At 38.3% G+C, this 21,331-nt stretch overlaps 3 protein-coding genes and 1 long non-coding RNA gene across 7 annotated transcripts in view; 2 read left to right on the top strand and 2 right to left on the bottom strand.

Moving 5' to 3' along the window:
- The window catches only part of tesk2 (testis associated actin remodelling kinase 2), a 34,930-nt gene extending 30,264 nt beyond the window's left edge, over window positions 1-4,666 (bottom strand). For 2 of the 4 annotated variants that reach the window (XM_079877039.1, XM_079877041.1), the window contains exons 1-2: window positions 4,623-4,666; window positions 31-327 (exon numbers count right to left, since the gene is read on the bottom strand). In XM_079877039.1, the coding sequence (XP_079733165.1) occupies window positions 31-255 (225 nt within the window). In that variant the 5' untranslated portion in view covers window positions 256-327; window positions 4,623-4,666. Of the gene's footprint in view, window positions 1-30; window positions 328-4,096 lie in introns of all 4 variants that reach the window. The other 2 variants (XM_079877038.1, XM_079877040.1) reach the window with 2 other exon arrangements.
- Window positions 4,667-5,754: 1,088 nt separating this feature from the next.
- tmx3a (thioredoxin related transmembrane protein 3a) lies at window positions 5,755-15,129 on the top strand. The gene is made up of 17 exons (XM_079877044.1): window positions 5,755-6,007; window positions 6,145-6,199; window positions 6,724-6,763; window positions 6,880-7,003; window positions 7,740-7,785; window positions 7,874-7,954; window positions 8,085-8,184; window positions 8,442-8,519; window positions 8,624-8,690; window positions 10,041-10,139; window positions 10,408-10,465; window positions 10,547-10,600; window positions 10,701-10,757; window positions 10,956-11,085; window positions 11,192-11,260; window positions 11,457-11,928; window positions 15,004-15,129. The coding sequence occupies exons 1-16, from the start codon at window positions 5,986-5,988 to the stop codon at window positions 11,679-11,681; spliced, it is 1,305 nt and encodes a 434-aa protein (XP_079733170.1). The 5' UTR covers window positions 5,755-5,985; the 3' UTR covers window positions 11,682-11,928; window positions 15,004-15,129.
- On the bottom strand, window positions 8,286-9,740 carry LOC307162013. Its single transcript, XR_013821841.1, has 3 exons — window positions 9,668-9,740; window positions 9,370-9,430; window positions 8,286-9,208 (listed from the first exon to the last, which is right to left on the bottom strand). It is a non-coding gene; the product is annotated as an uncharacterized lncRNA (long non-coding RNA).
- Window positions 15,106-20,966, top strand: dsela (dermatan sulfate epimerase like a). Its single transcript, XM_079877026.1, has one exon. It carries the CDS (start codon window positions 16,072-16,074, stop codon window positions 19,648-19,650), a length of 3,579 nt encoding a protein of 1,192 aa, XP_079733152.1. The 5' UTR covers window positions 15,106-16,071; the 3' UTR covers window positions 19,651-20,966.
- Window positions 20,967-21,331: the final 365 nt, after the last annotated feature.

The raw sequence follows: 21,331 nt of genomic DNA, 5'->3' as shown, positions 1-21,331 counted from the left end.
TAACTTATTGTCATCAGACAACCATCTCACCTTGTAGACCTCTGAAAAAAACCCAGAGCCAATCCACTCGCAGATGAAGTCATCGAGTCGGGTCAGGCAAGAAAAGGCACTGATGAGGGCCCGGTAAGAAGAGGGACACACCCTGTCCAGCGGTGCCAGACCGGTTTCTGCTCCTCCTCCTCCACAATCCAGGTCCTCCAGACGATCTGGCCGTGTGGGAAACCCAGCAATGGAGTTCCGTTTGCTCCGCTCCATTGCTGCTGGTGCAAAAATGTATCTGGTAGATGAACAATCACCGGTTCACATTTTTGATGGTCCTTTCCAGACCTACAGAGGAATAAACAGATAAGTAAAATATTGTTAATAACAGCACGTTGGCTATGTCCCATTATATTACCCATTCTTCTTACAACCGAATATGTTTTGTTTACTCAAATAGAAGCAATCTGTAGTGAAGGAAACCAGAAACCCAACACGAGCAGTAGACTGAAGAGTAGATTATGAAAAAGTTTGATCTTGATCTGCATTACAAAAATATTCTGTTTCTATTTGAAATACAAAATGAAACAGAAGATATTTTCTTCTGTGTTGTGATGTACATTGAAGTAAAACAGATTATTGAAAATGTAGGATGGAAACTTGGTTCATTCCATCAGTTGTTGATTGAATGGAGGCAGATCTGAATGTGAATTTGCAGTAGATCGTAAGAAAATTAAAATTTTTAAGAGGACTAAAAGATTGGATAATACGTAACAGAGAAATGAGTAATTTCCCTGGAAGATCGATTTAGGACATTTTTTATTAAAAAATATGAGGTTTTTCCGGGTTGTGTCCGTTGCTGGAGCGGCTGAGAAGGGTCGGCTGTCATTATAGGCAAGGCAAGGCAAGTTTATTTATATAGCACATTTCATACACAATGGCAATTCAAAGTGCTTTACATAGAAGAAATTAAAATAATAAAAAAGAAATAAGAAAAATTAAAACAGTTTAGAAAAATAAAATAAAATACAGTACAGTACAAACAGTCGGACGAACAGTGGCACAGTGCTCATTCAGTAAATGCATAGCTAAACAGATGTGTTTTGAATTATACTGTACGAGAGCAGCCTCTAGAGGCAAAATAAAAACCATCACTGACGCCTCGTGGAGTTTGTTTTGACACACGAGGCTGCGCTGCACATAGTGGGACACCAGATGTGGATTTAAAAGGGACAAAGAAACAGTATGTATACAGTACTCTATAATACATGTTTTCATATCATTATAAAATAAGTAATTTGTTGACTAGATGCTACAATAGTGTAGCCTGACGTTGTCATTCTCAGATTCCAGTACTGCTCCATTGGGCTGTGATTATGGGACGTGTTTCAACCGAACCAGGAAAGAAAATGCCTCTGCACTCAATTGGATAGATCTACAACCAATCAGAGCAACGGAGTAGGTGACGCATGTTCTTCATTCATCTTTGTGATCAACAAATGATTGTGGTTCTCTGTTCCTCTTTTAAAATTAATGCGCTGTAGATATCTTCTATAACAGACACGATGGCGGAATCTACACATCTCAATTCTCCAGCGGCAGTCATCTTTGTTGTAAATAAATTCAACCCAAGAGCTCTTTGGTGACGTGGATGATTACTTTACTGTTGATCATCTGTCCATCATCGTATAAAGCCCACCCTGACCATCTGATTGGTCCGAACAGCTCTGGTTCGAGCATAGTTGCTCCACAACGGATCAAGTCCAGACCGAACTTCCCGACCTCAAATGTTGTGGGCAGTGCTAAGTTCGGCTGGCATCCAGGCTAACATTAGTGGAGAACAGCAGTATATTTGCCATGGAGGCTGAGAGGATGCTAACATTAGTAGTACCTCAAACTAGTATGTACCAAAAACAAACGCAAGTCCGACCCAAATGTTTAATGTTACGATTGATACCATATATTTGTAAGTAATCGGTTTGCGAACAAACTTGAAATTGCATACCCCTACTGGACCTACTGGACGACACCTAAAATAATGCAAAATAAAGGATCGGGCTTAGGACAGCCGATACCAACCAGTTAAAAAAAATGCTTAACCAGCCCCCATAACGACCGTTGAGGGACATCCCTATCAGCTAAGTAGTAAGAACTGTTTTGCACAATTATCTAAGATAATTGTAATACACGTGGAAAATACCATCGGGTAGTAAACACATCTAAAGTAATAACTTTGCATCTTCCAAATTGAAGCGTGCACAGCAGACAGATCCCCAGTGCAGATAAAGTGCTGAGTGGCTTACATTTTAAAATTCCTTACACTATCCAAACAAACAATGTCCAGTCACTGGCATGAAAATGAATCACCTAGACTAAATTCTCTGTAAAAGAGCACAGAATCAAACCATTCACACTCATTTCCCCTCATTCAGCACAAAAAAGAAAAGAAAAAGACATAACAGATGACGGATATGGAATAAACTGTCCCTGCAACGTTCCAGCTATAAGCTTGGGAATGAAATAGGGAAATAAATAAATAAATAAATAACACAAAACTCTGCCAGGATCTAAACACTGGCTTCCCACTCTCACAGTAGAGTACCACACCCCAGTAAAAAGCCACTTTAAAAGGACCAAAACATTTACGCAGGCTCTAGGTCGCTCAACAGCTGTCTCTACTCACTACATTGTGATAAATCAACTCAGTCCATTTCTGTAGATTCCTCCTGTGATTTTCAAATGAAGGAGCTAATCATATGGCTAACATTCAATAATAATTAAGGTGGGCTGTCCCTCTGTTTTTGTTACCATAAACATTCACTTAATTATGTGATTAACTGTAGAAAGCAACCAAAACTACAGTGTGTTCAGAGTTGGAGTATGTAAGAAGGACTGGACCACTAAAGACAAGCCCTAAAACAGCTGTTTTCATCATGATTCCAGTGGCAACTTTCCACAGAGCTCATTTCAAACTTGACCGTCAGTTGGGAAAGCCTTAATGGAAGCAAACACTCAGTGTTCAACTTACTGCATGATTTGACCTATATACTAATCTCTTATTTCCAAAAATAACCCTCTCAGCCTGGAAATAAGCATGTCACAGGGTCAAAAATTATGCACTAGGCTACTACAAAGGGGTTCCGCCAAAACAACAACACTGACAGTAAGCTAAATAAACATTGCACAACAAGACCTCAATTTGATCTAGCACTACTCTAGTATCGGACTCATGATCTCTAGCAGCCAAAAAGACACACAAATTCCAAAAGAGGTTGTAATGCCTTCACAATCTACAGGTTCCAGGTATTTTAAATGACATGATTAGACAGAGCGACCTCGCTGATGGCGTGAACAACAGCATGTCTGAGCTTCCAAAGATTAGAAATAAGAAATGAGAAGGACTTGACCATCTTGTACAGACATTTTTCAGTTCATACCACACATTGTTGTGTGCATGCATTTGACATACCTAACCACTGTTGAAAACAGTAAGGCGGTGTTTTTCACGAATCATCTTAACACCTCAAAATCTGCTCAAGATGTTGCTAAGAAGTGCTTAGACGTAAATAGGCCTATTAACGAGCATACTTAAGACACTTTACAGGTCTAAACACATAATTCACTTCGCAGGGTCAATATATAAAATTACATTAACGGTTTATTAACAATTGAACGATTTTGTTGAATTATTACAAACCATGCCCATCATTTAATAAACAAGAACACATAGCCAACGTTAAGGAAACTATGGCAACGTTTCCTAGCAATCAGGGTGAATTTGCAAACTGCTTTACACACTAATTGCGCGTGGGTAGTTACTAGGGAAGCAGAAGAAAGCGGACGCATAAACAACTCGGAAGTGCAAGTGTTGCAATCCGAGATCGCATAATTGATGCTGAGTTGCTGACCGAAAGTGAACTCGGTTTCTGCAAAACAATAAGCGCCAGAATACCGCTGAGAATAGTGATCAGGTGCAACTGCATTGCTGTCATTAAACTGTTACATGTGGACACCAAAGCGCTTTTTAGTTGTTTACTGATACACGCGCGTGGGTATCACGTTCAACGTACTTTAAAACCAAGAGGAAATATATCGTACACAAAGTTAATTGTCTTACCTGGTCATCAGGCTTGAAAGTGAAGCAAAGATATTCTGGCGGTCGAAAGGCCTCACTTAGTCCCATTGCATTTTGCAAAAGCAAATAAGGGCCATACACTACAATCCATTAACATGCAGATATAATTGACTGTTTTGACCAAGCGTCGGCTAGGCTATATTAAGAATTAAACAACACAAGCTCTGTGTGAGCGTCTTAAAACTTAATTTACCGCAACTATAATAAACTTTCCTACAGAAACACAATTTTCAACGTGCACAAGTAGATAACTGCGTATGTTTCGTCGTTCTGTCCACAAACATGAAGCGGTCAAGAGAAAATAAATAAAGTGCGAGCTCTTTCTATGGAGTCCTTCTTTCAATATCCTGTCAGGCTCTTCAAATCGGTTTCTATATTCCTAACTAATTTAACAAGCAGTGAATCGCCAAATACGTAACTCCAAGTAGGGTGAGTTAAAATACAATGAAGTATATTCAAGAGACAGCCACTTCCATAACAGTTGCCTCTCCCCACGGACCAAACTTACGTTTTCATTTGATGGAGATGGACGTCGACGTCGGCCATAGAGATGCAAGAGACTGCTTAAACGGTATTATTTTGAACCAATCACTGGGGAGGCAGATACCACTGTGGGCGGGTATTTCGATTGATTGACTCGTCTTTCCGCGAATCAAAATGTTTACTCAAGGTACAGTTGTCCAATGATAGGCTTGATTCTATGGCATAATAAAATACATAATACAAAAGTAGATTCACATTAGTAATGGTTATTAGGCCGTGTTCTTAACATCTCTGTGTGTTTTAAAATGCAGTCCATTGTATTATGGGATCGAAAACAACTGTAAGAACAATTGTGGGGAAATGCACTGACAACATTTTAAGTAGGCTATTTATTCCGTTAGGAATTCGAAAATTACTAACCCACTGTGAGTAAATTGTTATGTATATAGGATTAATGTAATGATGCCCACTTATATTTTAGCACAGCTGTGCCTTCCAATAAAGCTGTATTCCAAATGGATTATGGCGCCATCTTTTGGCAGAGAAAACATTCTTCAAGGTAAAACAATATGATTCATTTAGCCTAATATAGTTGTCAATTGTATACTACTACTACTACTACTACTAATAATAATAATAATAATAAACCCCCTTTATATAAAATATTCTAATATTTACATGAATTAGTTGCTACAGTGCACTTATTGTGGGCCTACTTCTGTTTTAACATAACCTACCTGCGTAGCCTAAAATCTGCAATTAATTTCTTAGTAGCAGCTACACTGTTGACACCACATCTTTTAAAACCTGTCCCTAACATCTAATATTACACTTATTCCACCTCAATAGCAGCAAAGTATTTTGATACAAACAAACACAATAATTTATTTATTAGGATACTATAATACTAGTTAAGACACCTAAAGAAGGACCAAAATGACAACAATAAGAAGACTAATATTGGGAGAGTTTGCGGTTTAGTTGTTAAACTGGATGATCTGAATAGGCTATATTCAATTGCCATTGAGTGATATCATACACAGTTTTTAACAGTTTTAAACATTTAACAGCAGAACATGTTGTTAATAGGTCTATAGGCTATAGACTGATAATGTTTTCATGTGTTTGGTGTTAGGCAACGCTGGAAAATACAAGACTAAAATCTAATTCAAACTAGTTGCGCGATGACCACTTGTCCAAATTCAATGTGTGGCCTAAATCTGTACGTCCCTACCCCTCGGGGCAATGGGGTTAATCTAGTCAGTCGGTCAAGAGCTTATTAGGCTACTACCAGTCTGATGATTATGTCACTAACCCAACACCGACTCTGCTGTCTGTAACATTAAAGGACATTGCGCGGTTAATGACAGAATACAAGGATAGCAAGAATGAGAAACTTAATACTTACAGGTAGGCTATGAACGCCTAGTAATTGGAAACCATGTTCGCCAACATAAAACTGCAAAATACTAATCTTATTAACACGACTGATTGACACGTATTGCCTAACTGTATGTCACTGCATTTATTTATATTTTTTGTGATAGCGTTTCTTTCGGTCATTGCTGTGGTGTCAGGATACGTGGAGGAACTCGATGACAAGTAGGCTATAAGTGCTTCACATTGTAAAGGAACTGATTGTGCTTTAGTAGTGTAGTGTTGTCAATGCAGCGTAGTTATTTTTGTTGCATACAACGTACTGAGATCTTGAGAAATGCCACTTAATGATTTTGCGTAATAATAGGATACTAGGCTATATAATTTTATCTGTGACTATCTATCTAGCTATATTTCTATTAATAATATACATACAGACAGACAGACCGACAGACAGATAGACAGATAGATAGATAGAATTGTTTATAATTGTGTCTGTCTATCTATTTAGCTATAGCCTACTATTTCTGTTAATAATATACATACAGACAGACAGACCGACAGACAGACAGACAGATAGACAGATAGATAGATAGATAGAATTGTTTATAATTGTGTCTGTCTATCTATTTAGCTATAGCCTACTATTTCTATTAATAATATACATACAAACAGACACAGACAGATGAACAGACATATAGATATATATGAATGTTAGATTGAATGCATTAAACAGTTCACATTTACAGGTTTAAGGAATACCGACAGGATGAGCTCTGGCTGGTGGAGGTGAGAGTACAGTGCAGTCTAATTTATGCAATTTTATGCTGTGTGTTTTGCAAATTTCTGACATGCCAACTGTGTGATATCGTGAAGGTTTTTTTAAAAATAATTTTTTATTGCAGTTTTATGCTCCATGGTGCGCATACTGTCACACATTTGAGCCAATATGGTATGAAGTCGGTGCAGAGCTGAAGAGTCTGGGCTCTCCTGTTAATGTTGGCAAGATTGACACCACAGAGCACACAAGTGGGTTCCATTCATGTGTGTGCAAAAGTGTGTATGTTGGAAAGCTTTGGTAACACTGAATGAATACCTAAAATTATATTTAAGATTACCAAGAACTGCATTTATGCCATACCCCCCTTAGGATCCTTAGATGAAAGCTAGTGCTGTAGCTTGGTTTGAGATGACAGTAATGGTAATGCCACACCAGGCCATTGCTTAGCAACCAATTAGTATGCTACTTAAACGGCAGGATTGGCTTACCTGCTGTTTAATGGGATTAGTTAAGCAGGCCTCATGCGCTCATGAGACTCAGTTCGTTGAACTGTATACATAGTCTGTATTGAGTCTGTATCTTGTTAACCAGATGGCCATATGGCATAAGTTGCATTTCAGCAATCCTTTTAGTTTCTTGGAATTAGGTTGTTCATTGTATTCCGACTTAATAATCTTCTTCTTCTTAAGTTCACGCATAAGCTTTCTAGCTAAATAAAATGTAGCCCATGTCTTTTGTTTTACCCCCCACCATTGGTAAACCCTGTTATTAATTAGATTAGTGTTTAAAAAAATCCAAGCAAATTAACAATAATTGTGATCTACTAATGATATAGCTAACAATGAACTAATGACAATCTTCTAAGTATGAGTACTACCATTATTATCTCTATATATTCTGAAATGCTTCTCCACTGATGTATGAATAATAATAATAATAATTCTTGCAAATAAAGCACAAAAGCTTGATCTCTTGTGTCTTTAGGCATTGCTTCAGAGTTTAATATTCGTGGATATCCAACCATAAAACTGTGAGTTAATGCCTACTTGTTAACATACATAAATTATTGTTCATGCTGTATTTGATTCTTTTTATTTGTTTTTTTTTCTCTTAAAAAGGTTTAAAGGAGATCTGTCTTTTGACTACAAAGGGCCAAGAACAAAGGATGCTATTATTGAATTTACCAATAGAGTTTCAGGGTAATTCTAGAGTAAATCTCACCATAATGAATTGTATTGTGTCTTTCGTGTTCTGCACTGACCTTAGTCTTATGTCAGTTAGTTGTAATTCTCTTCATGCAATCCCCTTGTCCTTTTTTATTCAATCTAGTCCTGTGGTAAGACCACTCTCTAGTGTTCAGTTGTTCCAGCATGTTATGAGTCGTCATGATCTTATGTTCGTTTACATTGGAGGGGAGTCGCTTCTTAAGGTACACATTATGTAAAATGAATGTCTGTCATGTACAATGATTGACTGAATTACATTGGAATAGGAATGAAATGCAAATTAATGAACAGTAGAGCATGAGTTCACAACTACTATTAGATTGTATTTTATTATTGTTTTATAAATAAACTGTGTGAATATATTTATTGGCAAGTCATGCAAAGTAATTCAGGAATGGATCATATTCGACTGCTAGTGAAATATAATTCAAGTTTTTTTGTGTGTGTTTTTTTTTAACAGAAGAAATACTATAAAGCTGCAACTGAGTATATTGTCCACACTTATTTTTTCTCTGCATCTAAGGAAATCCTTCCAAAGGTAAAAGTTGAACTTTTCAGAGAAAATCCCTCTGTAAAATAATCCGATATTTTCAATTTCTTAGAAAATAAACCAAATCGATCCATTATTGATTTTCTCCATAGGCAGTCACTCTGCAGGATGTTCCCGTTGTTGCTGTGTTCAAAGATGGCACGTACTACCTCTACAATGGTAAGATGTACTACTTGCAGTGCATCACTTTACCAAGCCAATATCTGAAACTAACAGGATCTGTAAGCAGCGAAATCTCATAGTCTCTCAGCGTCTGAGTTCAAGGCTGTTTCCTCTCATCGCCTCTCGAAGGGTGCCGTTCCACTGGGGCAGAGTGGGGAGGTGGTAGTGAAATGCCAGGGCATCGAGGCAGAGTGTCACTAGGAAAGGGCACCAATAATGGGAATTAGGCAGGCGTGAAGAACGATGCAGCACCCTCAAAACAAACACTAGCCCATGACAGCCGTTTATCCTCAGGGTGTTGATCTGCTGGACTTCCCCATTGTTGAAGAAGGTCTTTTGGAGCCAGAAGTTTAGCAGGAAAGGATCAGCACACTGAACCTGGACCCAGAACGCGGCGCTGTCAGACGAGTCCTCTACGATATGAATAGTTAACACATCCATGGAGCAAGGTTAAAGACAAGGTGTAGAATGTAGATTCTGCAGCAGATATTATATATTAACATCTTCTTGGTTGCCTAAAAAGAAACACAGATTTGGTCAGAATTTGATTTTTTAAATGAATCAATTGAGCATATAGGATCAAATTACAGCCCGCACTTGTCTTATCACTGCTAAAAAACTCCTGATATCCATGCTATTGTTTCAACTTGGAGGTCAGTCTTTATGAATCGCTTACCTGACATTATTTACATTATTAAATGGCCTCTTTTCATAACATAGTTCAGATGGTAATCCTCCTAATAAAAACAGAAAAGTTCACAAAAATGTTACATAAATATTACAGGTCACAGCACACCAATATATCTGATATGAAAGCACATTTACATTTTCTTTATTGCTGGAATTCAGGTTACTTTATGAACACAAAAGTACTTGTTTTGTTATAAGTACTTACCACAGGTTCTTGCATGTATATAAGAAACAAGTGAAAAGATTTTTGTGAAGACATTATAAATATAGCAATGGTTTCTTACCATTATATTCCGAATTATGAGAATACAGAGACAGTGAAGTGTTCCAGCTCTCCTCTGTCGTGTGGCTTATTCTGAACATTTCGTCTGGGCTATCATCCAGTACACACCCTTTAAGTCAACAACTTGACTGTGTGCAAGTAAAGTATTTTGCATAATGTAACGCACAGTTAGTGGACAGAAACACTTTGATAATAAAATGAAAGATTATTTGTTTCTTATGATTAAACATTTTTGTGTATTTAACTTTGCATATTGTTTGCACAGGCTTGATGGTGACCTTTAATAAGTGTAGAGCTACATTTATTACATGAACACATTAAATGTACATGAAGTAATAAAAAGTTTAATCTCTCTTGTTTTATCATTTCTATAGAATTTCTTGATGGTGATCTGTCTTCCTGGATAAATCGAGAACGTTTTCCCTCTTACTTCCAAATCGATAGTTTCAGTCTGTACCAGATGGGAGAACAAAGTAAGCCTGTCTTTCTATATGAACATATATAGTATTTCTTTTATTTGTCTTATTTCCTAATAACCTATTCAAGTTTAAAAAGTGCATTGTCATTAATTAACACCATTTCTATGTTTTTGCCACTAGGTGATAAAACAAAACTACTAGATGACTTTCTGCCCAGATATTTATGTGTGAAAACGATGCTTTGACATATTGTGATTATGTGAACTTCCCATGCATACATAATTTGTTGTGACGCTGTTCATTTCTCACACTTTCCTCAAAGGTAAACTTGTGGCATTGGCAGTAGTAGATGAGAAAAATCCGTCTGAAGAAAGCATTCGGTAAGTAACATTAGAAAATGTGCACGGAAGACATCAAAGCCATGACAATAGCCAGTTTTTCCCTCCATTATTTCTTTTTAGTTACAAAGCTCTGATGGAAAGGCTGTCTACTGAATACAGAGATCATTATAAAAGGTAGGTAGCAAATTTATATGAACTATAAAAACAGCACCTGACATCTGAGTTTATCAAAGTATTTGTTAACAAAGGCCATATTGTTTTTTTCTTCTCCTAGTGATTACCAGTTTGGTTATATGGATGGTAATGAATATATCAACGGTTTAATTATGGGGTGAGTTCAATTGGACGCAGATTTCAGCAGGTGCAAAGTGCAAGAACTGTATTTAAAGCCACTGACATAGATGAATACAAAATGATATTCAGTATATTATATATATTACAGAGATATGACAGAATGTCAGAATATTACCTGCCATTCTGTGCTCATATATTTTTGTATAATCACCACTAATATGTTTCTTCTTCTCAGAGAAGTTGCGATCCCCTCCATAATTGTGCTGAATATGACCATTGATGGATACTGTCTACCAGAAAGTAAGATTGAGACCATTGAGGATTTACTTCGCTTTCTCAACAGCGTTCTGGATGGCAGCACTTCGGTATGAGGCGCGAAGGTGTTTTCTTCTCCATCTTTTCTGTCATATAACTTCCTTCTTGCGAAATACAATGGGCCTTTTCTAATAAAATTCCATTTACCTTAACCAGCTACTCGGAGGAAATGGGTTTTTGCAGTGCACTAAGAGAGTTTTCTTTAAAGTGAAGTCTACTGTGGTGGTAAGTCTGACAACACTTATTATTTTAGCAGAAGGATAGATTTACTCTTATTACATTTTTTCCCAAATATTTACCAAACGCTTAACGCACCAAAACCAAAGCACACGGCTGATCACATCCTCATCAAATATTTACTTGCGGCTAATATTTTGGTTACTGTTGTCCCAGTAACTAATATAAATCTCCTCGATCTCAGTCAATGTTCCAGACAGCTCCGATCTTCTCCTGTTTTGTGTGTGGACTGCCTGTGGGCATAGTTGTAATGGTTATCTGGGCTACATGTACTGCTGTACCAGCAAATGATGAAAAACCTGAGGAAGGAGCTACAGCCAGTCCTGCTTTGGATGCACACGGGAAGAAGGCAACAGAATTGCAGCCTGGCAGCACAGAAAAAACCTCTGAAGCAAAGAAAGACGATTAACATGGACTGTTTATTGAGGATCATGTTAATCTGTAACATCATAGTATGTCATACTGCTTTCCCCATTTTTATAAATTGTTTTCCCAGTCTGCATTGTTGATATTGTGGTTGGTTTCTTTATCAAATAAACTTCAAATAACTTAATCAACTTAATTTATTTTATTAAGCTTCCATCATGTGAAACAAGTCTATAAATATTTTAAATCAAATGAATAAAGCACATAGGCTAGCCTATATGGCCATACATGTACACTGTAAAAAGTAAAACATTGCTGTTTTTCGTTTGATATATTTTTTTTCATTCCAATAGCCTAAAATTATTAGATTGTTAAGTAAAATTACATTTTGTAATTTGTATGTGTCTTTCAATCTATTTTCTTAGATTGATACAATATAAAATTATAACATAACAATGAAATTTAAATTATACATTCGATCAAACGACTTTTATTAGATTAAGAATGGTTTGCGCATGCGCACACATGAACACTCGAGAGAAAGTTCTGGAAGAGACCGAACGCAGAAGTCGGAGAGGGTTATCTGCTGAACAGCGCGAAGCGGACAGGACACGTTTGTCAGGTAAGTGAGGAATTAACCAAAATTGCACGTCTGCGTTATCCTTGCCCTTTATTTCAGCATTCACACTATCATTTTTATAAGGTGACTAGTTCAGTTTTTATAAGGTGACTTCCTTGGCACAGTTTTTACTGATAGCCTCCCGTTCCTGTCCGAGGTGTCGGTGTGGCCGGGTGTGCTCGGTCCCTCTCCCCCGCCGTTCGGCGGTCTCCCTCGGGGGGCCGTCGGCGGGGGGCCGGGTCCCCGGTGGCGCCGGCGCTGAGGAGGGCTCTCCGGGGGCGGGGGGGACTCTGGACGTGCGCCGGGCCCTTCTCGCGGACCTCCGCAGCTATGGCTCGCGTCGGGACCTCCGTCTGGGCGTCTCCCAAGTGACCGTTAACATAAGCGTTTACAGCGCGACCTATCTAATGTAATGGGGAAACTCATTCAGCATTTAAATACTTGAATAGCATTAACGTCATATAATTTTAATGAACAGACACGCAGATTCGAAGTTATTATAACGTTAATTTTGACATTAGCGTTAACATGGCGCCATTTTACAGCTAACGATTTCCCTGGGAAATCTAAGAACTTATTATATAGATTGAACGGATATTATGAAAGGAAAAAAATATTTTTTCGCTCTGAATGTTGTAAAAAAAATTCTTTGCCGACAATTAACGTTATGAATCACCTCAATATGCGAGTGACGTGTAATGTTTCCCGCTCAGAGTTTTGGCTAGCTAACTGGCTCTGCTCCGGGCGCTCAATGCCAATATGGACGCGGATTTTATATGTTTTTATGTTTTAAATTTGCGAAGGTGGAAATGAATGTGAGGAAAATGAATTTACACTTTGAAACTGTAAAACTAAAACGGATTAATGTTTGGATTTGAATTTTAGGAAAGCTGCTGCTTGTTAGGACTAGTTCCTGGTGCCAGTTTTGGTTGTCTGTCAAGTCTTCGCTGACACTGGTAAGTTGTTTTTGCTATGGGGGGAAGGGGTTGGGGTCAGTAGGTGATTCGTGCACCTGAAATCTGCAATTTGCTTTGATCTGTCACATTATATTGCATTATAACACTACTGAATGTTTTTTTTTTTTTTTTTACATATTATCTGTTCTGTAGTCAGACATTAAACGATTAGGCTATAAAATAGTGACTAAACACGACCCAGTAACACCTCATGTTTAATCCAACCAGCTGTTCCTTTAACTGCTGCTAAAATCCTGATTTATACATTGTCTGACAAAATACCCTTATTTTACATTGAAGAGCGGATATGAGGTGATTTTTGCTACATTACTTGTTTGTCTTGTGCAGCATTTACTTCTGTTGCTCTTCTCATCAATGTAAAAAAATGACATAACATTATTTATAATACGTTTATTTGATTCAAAGCTGCTACATATAGTGTTTTGACCTCGACAAGCCAACTACATTTTACCGCAAACTTGCTTGCGACTGTAGTTAACTTTCTAAAGAAGGCGCAATCGCTTGTTTACTAATATTAGTAGTAATATGCTAATACTAAATAAAATGTATTTCATTTGTTTATTTCATTGTCATTTATGCTCACACAACAGGGGTTACACACTCACTCAGTTCAGGAAATGCAGAATAAGCATGGGTGTCTCTCACACACTCAACTGGGTCTGGTCAGCACTCTTTATTCATTTTTATGTATTTTCTCGCCAGGATATGCCAGGTGATGGACTGGAGCAACCAATGGCCATCTAATCAGCGAGATAGACACCAGGGTTCTCATTGTGGGCACAGAGGTCCTCAGTAACGTGCCCTCAACCGCAGCTGCTGTAGCAATGTTATTTGGACTGACATATGTGCTAAACCTCAAGTATCCAAAAGAACTGAAATTCAATTTTGAGTTTTTTCAGAAAGTTTTAAAGGAACTTGACACAAGAAAAATGACCCCCAAAATATGTCGCCTCTGCACTCTGCTGCATAGTCAATGACTGACTGACAGCCTCCATTTCAGTGCTTTGATGAACACACACGCACACAAACACACAGGATGGCAGAAATGCCTTCATCCCAGTCTCCACTACATCGTAATAGTAGTTCAGTAGTTGTTTGTTGTTTACTAGATGTGGCAATATCTATGTTTTGTATTTGATTTACATTTATTTCTTCTGCCAAAAATGTTAATTCCTGAGAGAAGCAGACCAATTGTTTTTAGGTATTTGTTCTTATTTCTTATTCTTGTTCTTAGATGATATATTCACATTTTAATACTGCTATATATGAAATTCAACTTGAAATTAACTGATTACTTGAACTGTCTCAGAATTACATTTGTATTTGTAAAACAATGTTTTGCCAAAAAAAGTCTAATCTTAAAAACTGATTTTCATATAAGATTTAATAAATATTTAAAAGAACATTTGATCTGACTCTTTTGATTTTGATCTGATATTACTTGCAATGAATACATATTTCAGATTGAAGAAAACTCAATTTGGATCAAGTCTGTTAAAACCAATTTTTTTTTTAAGCCAATTTAAAATATTCATTTACACCAAGTTCAGAAAAGAGTTTGCATGAAATCAAGTCTGTTAAAAAACAGATTTTTTTAATTTAAGCCAATTTAAAATATTGATTTACACCAAATTCAGAAAAGAGTTTGCATGAAATGCAGAAAATTAGTTTGAACTGAATGGTTTCTGAACATTAGGTTAATGTAAAATCTTTATTGTGAATGGTTACTTCAATTTTATTAAGTTGATCCAATGTTTCACTTTTTACAGTGTATGCTGTAAACAAGTTGTGTTCAAATGCATTTGAACATTCTACTGTACAATGTTGGAGGTCCCTGGGTATTTTTTTCTTTTCTTTTTGTTTTTAAAAAGCCAAGTATGAAAGAGTTCTCAACCAATTATTGTGACCTGTGTCTGCTTCAATTACATGTGGCTAAATTACATGAAATTATTCATAACTATAAAACTATACTTTATATTAGTATAGCATTTTAATCAGTAAATCAAAACGACATGATTACCGGAAATATATAAAACCACACAATGTGATATTACGACGCCATCTATCGACCATATTACAAATTGTAAATGCCGAAAGTACAACTATAGGCTACTATAGTTTGGAAGATGGAAAAAGCGACTTGCCTTATAACACTGAGACAGTTCTGTCATGGAAGAATTTAATGGAGGAAACTTAACCCTAAAACCTAAAAAGTGACACTGAAATGGATTGAAAGCATATGGATTCTTCAAATATGTCTGTTTCAAAACAAATGAGAAAACATCACCACAAACGTACGTCCCAGCAAGCGGTAAATTTCCTTCACCTCAAAGTGGATTAATGGATTATCTCGCTTCTCGTGTCAAAGGATGAGTAAAAGGCGTTAACAGTGACTTTACATGCTGTGAACAGTTATCGCCGAACGCTGCAACTTTCTCTGGAAACAGCGGATCAAACTTGTAATGACGGATTCTGCAAACGGAAGTTTATTTGACATCTCTCTTTATGATATTTCCGTTATGGCACTTAGCGCGGATGTGGTTGTAAATATTAGCGAGAGATGATATTGACATTACAAATAAATGCGGAAGATATTTTGTTTTGCGTGGGTGTATGAAGCTTTAGTTTAGACGCAACACTATGGAGTTAAAAGCATGTTTTCTCAACGAAATCTGAACGTTTCCTACTCGCTACATAAATACCATAGACACTTGGGATTTTGCCTGAAAGGGAAATATCCAGCTCTACATGTGAATTAAGTTGGAGTAATAACAATTTTTGGGCGCTTTGGAGGAGGAGCTTTCAAAAAGAAAAGCACCACATCTGTTTCTTGTATCATGGACATGGAGAACATGCAGATGTCTGCAGTTCTGCTCTGTGTCTTGGCTGTGGGACTTACTTTCTGTGGAATTTCGTCTGCCTCAGACAGATATGTGTCTTTGAATGAACGCCAAACAGACAATACCACCTTGTCAGCACACCTTCACCCCAAGCTATACTTTGATCTGACAGAGGTGCGTTTCATGAAACAGAGGGCCACCACCACGCATAGACACATATTTAAAGTGATTCAAAATGCTGTTTCTGTTATGTTATCCAATGCAGCTGCTTACCAGCCTCCGGTGAACCACGAGGATTTCGGCAAGAAATGGAATGAGATTTATGGCAACAATTTGCCACCTCTTGCGCTGTACTGTCTGCTTCAACCTGAGGATGCTGCCGCCTCTCAGTTTTTGATTGAGTACATGGACAGAATGGTGGAGTATCCAGATTGGATGGTGTCCAGTGCCCCAAATGATGAGGTTCCGATTGCCCACTCCCTCACTGGTTTTGCCACAGCGTATGATTTCATTTACACCTTTCTTGACACCCGGAGAAGATTGCGATATCTCAAGAAAATACGATCCGTTACCGAGGAGCTTTTTGAGCTCTCCAAGCACAGAGGATGGGGAAAACAGTTTCTACAGAACCACCAGACAACTAATATACTAGCCATTCTCATTGGCGCTCTTGTGGCAGGAGAACATAATGACCCAGAGACAATGATATGGAAGCAAATATCAGTGAACTACATGGAAAAGACCATGTTCCTTCTCAGCCACATTGTCGATGGCTCTCTCGATGAGGGTGTTGCATATGGTAGCTACACAGCAAAATCCATCACTCAGTATGTTTACTTAGCGTTGCGTCATTTTCAGATAGACAACACGCAGAACAACTGGCTCAGAGCTCACTTCATGTTTTACTTCGCTACTCTGCTTCCTGGATTTCAACGAACGGTTGGCATTGCAGACTCCAATTACAACTGGTTCTATGGGCCTGAAAGCCAGCTTGTATTTCTGGATGCATACGTGCTCCGAAATGGCTCGGGAAACTGGCTGGCAGAGCAGATTAGGAAGCATCGTCCTAAAGATGGACCCATGATGCAATCAGCAGCCCAACGCTGGGCTACTTTGCATACTGAGTACATATGGTATGACTCCGAGTTAAATTCATTGCCTCCACCTGACTTTAACAAAGCAACCATGCACGTTTTCTCCAACTGGGGTGTAGTGACGTATGGGGCAGGGTTACCTCAAGCTCAGGGTAATACCTTTGTGTCATTTAAATCTGGAAAATTAGGAGGGCGAGCGGTGTACGATATTGTCCATGCCCAACCTTATTCTTGGGTAGAAGGCTGGACGAACTTCAACCCAGGGCATGAACACCCTGATCAAAACTCCTTCACTTTTGCACCAAATGGACAGATGTTTGTCTCTGAAGCCTTGTATGGTCCTAAATACAGCTATCTTAACAATGTGCTGGTATTTGCCCCCTCACCCACCAGCCAGTGTAATCAGCCATGGGAAGGACAGTTGGGTGAATGTTCAAAGTGGCTACGATGGGGAGAAAAGGAAGTTGGGGAAACCGCCGGGGAGGTCATCGCAGCTTCGTCGCATGAGGACATGTTGTTTGTGAGTGGAGAGTCTGCTTCAGCCTATTCATCCGCCATGAAGCTAAAGAGTGTGTATCGGGCACTTGTGCTTCTTAACTCTCAAACATTATTCGTGCTGGACCACATTGAGAAACACGAGCACTCCCCTCTCAGTTCCCTCAGTGCGTTTTTTCACAACCTAGACATTGATTTCAGATACGTTCCTCACAGATCGTTTGGAAAATACAATGGGGCTCTGATGGATGTGTGGGATGCACATTACAAAATGTTTTGGCTGGACATGCAAGGATCCAGCCCCGTTGCCAGGATACAAGAGGCAGAACAGGCTGCGGAATTCAAAAAGAGATGGACGCAGTTCTTAAACGTGACCTTTCCCATGGAGAACCCTGTTGCCAGAGTTGCTTACTTGATGTATGGCCCATACGTCAAGGTCTCGGACTGTAGATTCATAGACAAGAGTAAAAATGGAGTAAAGATATCAGTAACTCTTAATGACACTGAGACTGTTGTGTCAGTTGTAACAAATTACAAAGACATTGAGGCTAGACACAGTTACTTGGGCTTTGCAGGCTTTGCTAAAACAGAAGACAATCAAAGAATAGTTCAGTTTGGCCAGGGAATTCAAACTTTGCCAAGTCAAGTCACAAAAGATTTTGTGTTTGACTTTGGATTGGCAGTAAACATCTCTGCGATACTGACTTTATGTTTTGCTTTAGCTTTCATAATAAAAAAGAAGAAATTTCATGTGTCGTTCAAAATGCTAATTCATTGCACTCTGATATGTGTGCTGTTTTTGTGGGTGACTGAACTTTTGTCTGTTTTTTACGTCTGCGAACAGCTCTCGTGCACAGTCAAATCAAAAGACAGCAGCATATATGATGGAACAGACTCTAGCGTCCCCGACCTCCTCCCCGTCATCACCATCACATCTATGCCGGGCTCTGGCGCGGAGATCCTTCAACTCCTTTTTGATAACAGCTCTGACTTTGTATACCTCCGGATCCCTTCCACCTACCTGCGGTTCCCCGTGTCTCCTTTCATCTCTCTGGTGGACGCTTGCGAGTGGTCTGGAGCAGATGCTCAAAATGGACGATTTCGAGTTATTCAGGGATGGTTCCACTCCATAGTCCACAATGTGAAAATGCACCTGCAGAACATTCAGTTGCACCAGAGCAATGACAAAACAGTGAATAATGTCAAAGAGAAAGGTCAAAGAAAGAGAAGAATGCTGCTGTCAGAGCAAACAAGGACAGGAAGCAGCAAGCGTTTGGACATCGGATACATACAAGAGCTCAGGCAGCACCTATTAAAGTACCCAAATGCCCGGCCGGTGCTGAGCATGGGCAGTGGTGGCTGGTTCTTAAAGCTGCCGTATCTTCAAGAGGTCATTGGTCGCTCACTTCGCTCAGTTCATGTGGTCAGAGACCCACGTGCATGGATTTATCTAATGCTCTACAGCAGTAAGCCAAGCCTGTACTTGCGTAAGAATATTAAAAGGCACATCGCCAACATTTTTAAGCAGAACATTGATGGTGTGGATCAGGGCTGTTCTACAGTGGACTCACAGTTTCTTCCTTTAAAGAAGATCCTCTCCCAGCCAGATCCCAACCCTGTTCAGCTGCTAGCTCAGCTATGGCTGGCTCACAATTCAGCAGGGCTCAAGGTGAGCGCAAGCCTCCCCACACACACTTACTTAATAGTCAAATTCGAGGACGTTGTATATTTTCCTGAAAAGATGGCGAGAACGATACATAACTTTATTGGAATACCAATTGCACCAGCTGCATTAAACCAGCTGACATTTGCCACGTCCACAAATTTGTATAATCTGATATATGAAGGAGATATATCACCTGCCAAAATCAACATGTGGAAGACGAAAATGGCCATAGATGAGATTAAACTCATTGAGGATACATGTTGGCCTGTGATGGAGAAGCTGGGTTATAAAAGTCATACAGTCAGTCATTCTTTTTTGTAAATTTTCCATTTTTTTGCCTTAATCATATTGCTTTTGCAAACAGTTCATCATATGCCCAATTGTTTTGTGCACTGATTTATTTATCCTGATATTTAAGCAATGTTTATATAGGTAAATCATACAGACAAAACTGAGTTTAGACTGTCTATATCTGCTAAAGAACAAAAAGTGATTGCTCAACACTTAAGATGAGCAACAGATGCAAATCTTGGATCATAAACACATTTAGTTTGACTTGAAGACAAGATTATGGTATTTCCCACCAGATGGGCGGTTAACAGTATTTTTCAGTTTTTTCAGCTGTGAGACGCATGCTATTGTTAATTATGCTATTTTGAGAGAACAATGTAATTTTCAGTTATTTTTCCACCAAGATACCTTATTTTTTGCATTTATAAGAGCCAGTTCATGTGTAGGTTTATAGATGTGCAAAAAAGGTGTTCACTGTGTGACTGTACAATTAAATCCCTTTATTGACATGTCACATCAATTGACATCAAATGTCTTTTTTGGGTACTGTATGTGAATATTTATTCCCTGTTGTTTCTTTGCATTCCTATATAAACTATATACTAAACACCAATAGCAAATCTGTCTTACTTTTCTGAAATTATATCAGTTGCTCATGATAATAATAAATGGAACATTTAACAACCCAAACAAGTAAAACCACCAAACATCATATTTCTCATCTTAATGGTGAAATATTTTAATGCAGTTTTAAGAGACTACTAACGCGCAATGTATTAAAAGCTACAATGCAAATGGATTTTCCATGGCACCACATGCATTTGGAGTTTAAGCCTCACTGTGGGATAACTGAAATGGAGGAAAATAATAGCAATTTATGTGATACTTTTAAAACATTTGCAAAGGCTGGTTTAGTGTGTGTGTGTGTGTGTGTGTGTGTGTGTGTGTGTGTGTGTGTGTGTGTGTGTGTGGTGTTATTTGCAGAGTCATTCCTTTGTGCCCAGCATGCTTCTGGACTAAACTCAGCAAGCAATTCTTCATAGGATAGAGTCTGTATGGAGAATATTAAGTTTAATGCTTAAAAAAAAATTCAGTCCCTACATTAAACCATATGGCTGATCATGTAGGTTTATATGGTGTGTTTTTTTTAATTTTATGACTGGCATGAAGCAGTTTCTGAAAAACTGAAGTGCAAAGATGGTAAAAGGCATGAACACTGTGTGATTTGAACTGTGAAGCAACTAGATATAAGTCAAATTTGTTGAACAATATCAATAGTGTCAAGTTGAATGTGGTAATTCATAAATGTACACATACTTGTTTATTGTACAAATAAATGGTTCAAAACCGTGGCTTCTGGTAATAAAACAGTGTTTAATAGTCAGTAACAGACCTTAAAAAAGAGGGGAATGAAAGATTTTATTTGCAATTCAAATGCTAGAATTATTCATAAAATGTCGCCAGCAGAGGGCAGCAGATAAATAAAGATCCTACAACTTCTACGCTTGAGCAGAAATTTATTATCAATAGCAGGTACTTCACTACTATCAGCAGCAAATCATGTAAGGACTGAAAAGAGCTTGCTCATTGGTGCCAACTTCATGATTCCTTTTTACACTTCACAATTCTTGTCATTTACACTAAAAAGCTAAGATGAGTCAGGCCTTGAGCAGTACGATGTATTGTGAATCTTACTGTGGTTTCCTAGGGG

This window comes from Squalius cephalus (genome assembly GCF_949319135.1).
Source record: "Squalius cephalus genome assembly, chromosome: 7".
NCBI lineage: Eukaryota > Metazoa > Chordata > Actinopteri > Cypriniformes > Leuciscidae > Squalius > Squalius cephalus.
This window is presented reverse-complemented; position numbering and strand designations above follow the sequence as displayed.

What these genes read in the sequence shown, in the direction of transcription:
- tmx3a (XM_079877044.1), top strand. Translation starts at nt 5,986, where the DNA reads ATGAGAAACTTAATACTTACAG. An exon ending in GTGGAGGAACTCGATGACAA is followed by an intron (nt 6,200 to 6,723) that starts GTAGGCTATAAG and finishes TCACATTTACAG; the next exon opens with GTTTAAGGAATACCGACAGG. An exon ending in CACGTACTACCTCTACAATG is followed by an intron (nt 8,691 to 10,040) that starts GTAAGATGTACT and finishes TCATTTCTATAG; the next exon opens with AATTTCTTGATGGTGATCTG.
- dsela (XM_079877026.1), top strand. Translation starts at nt 16,072, where the DNA reads ATGGACATGGAGAACATGCAGATGTCTGCAGTTCTGCTCTGTGTCTTG.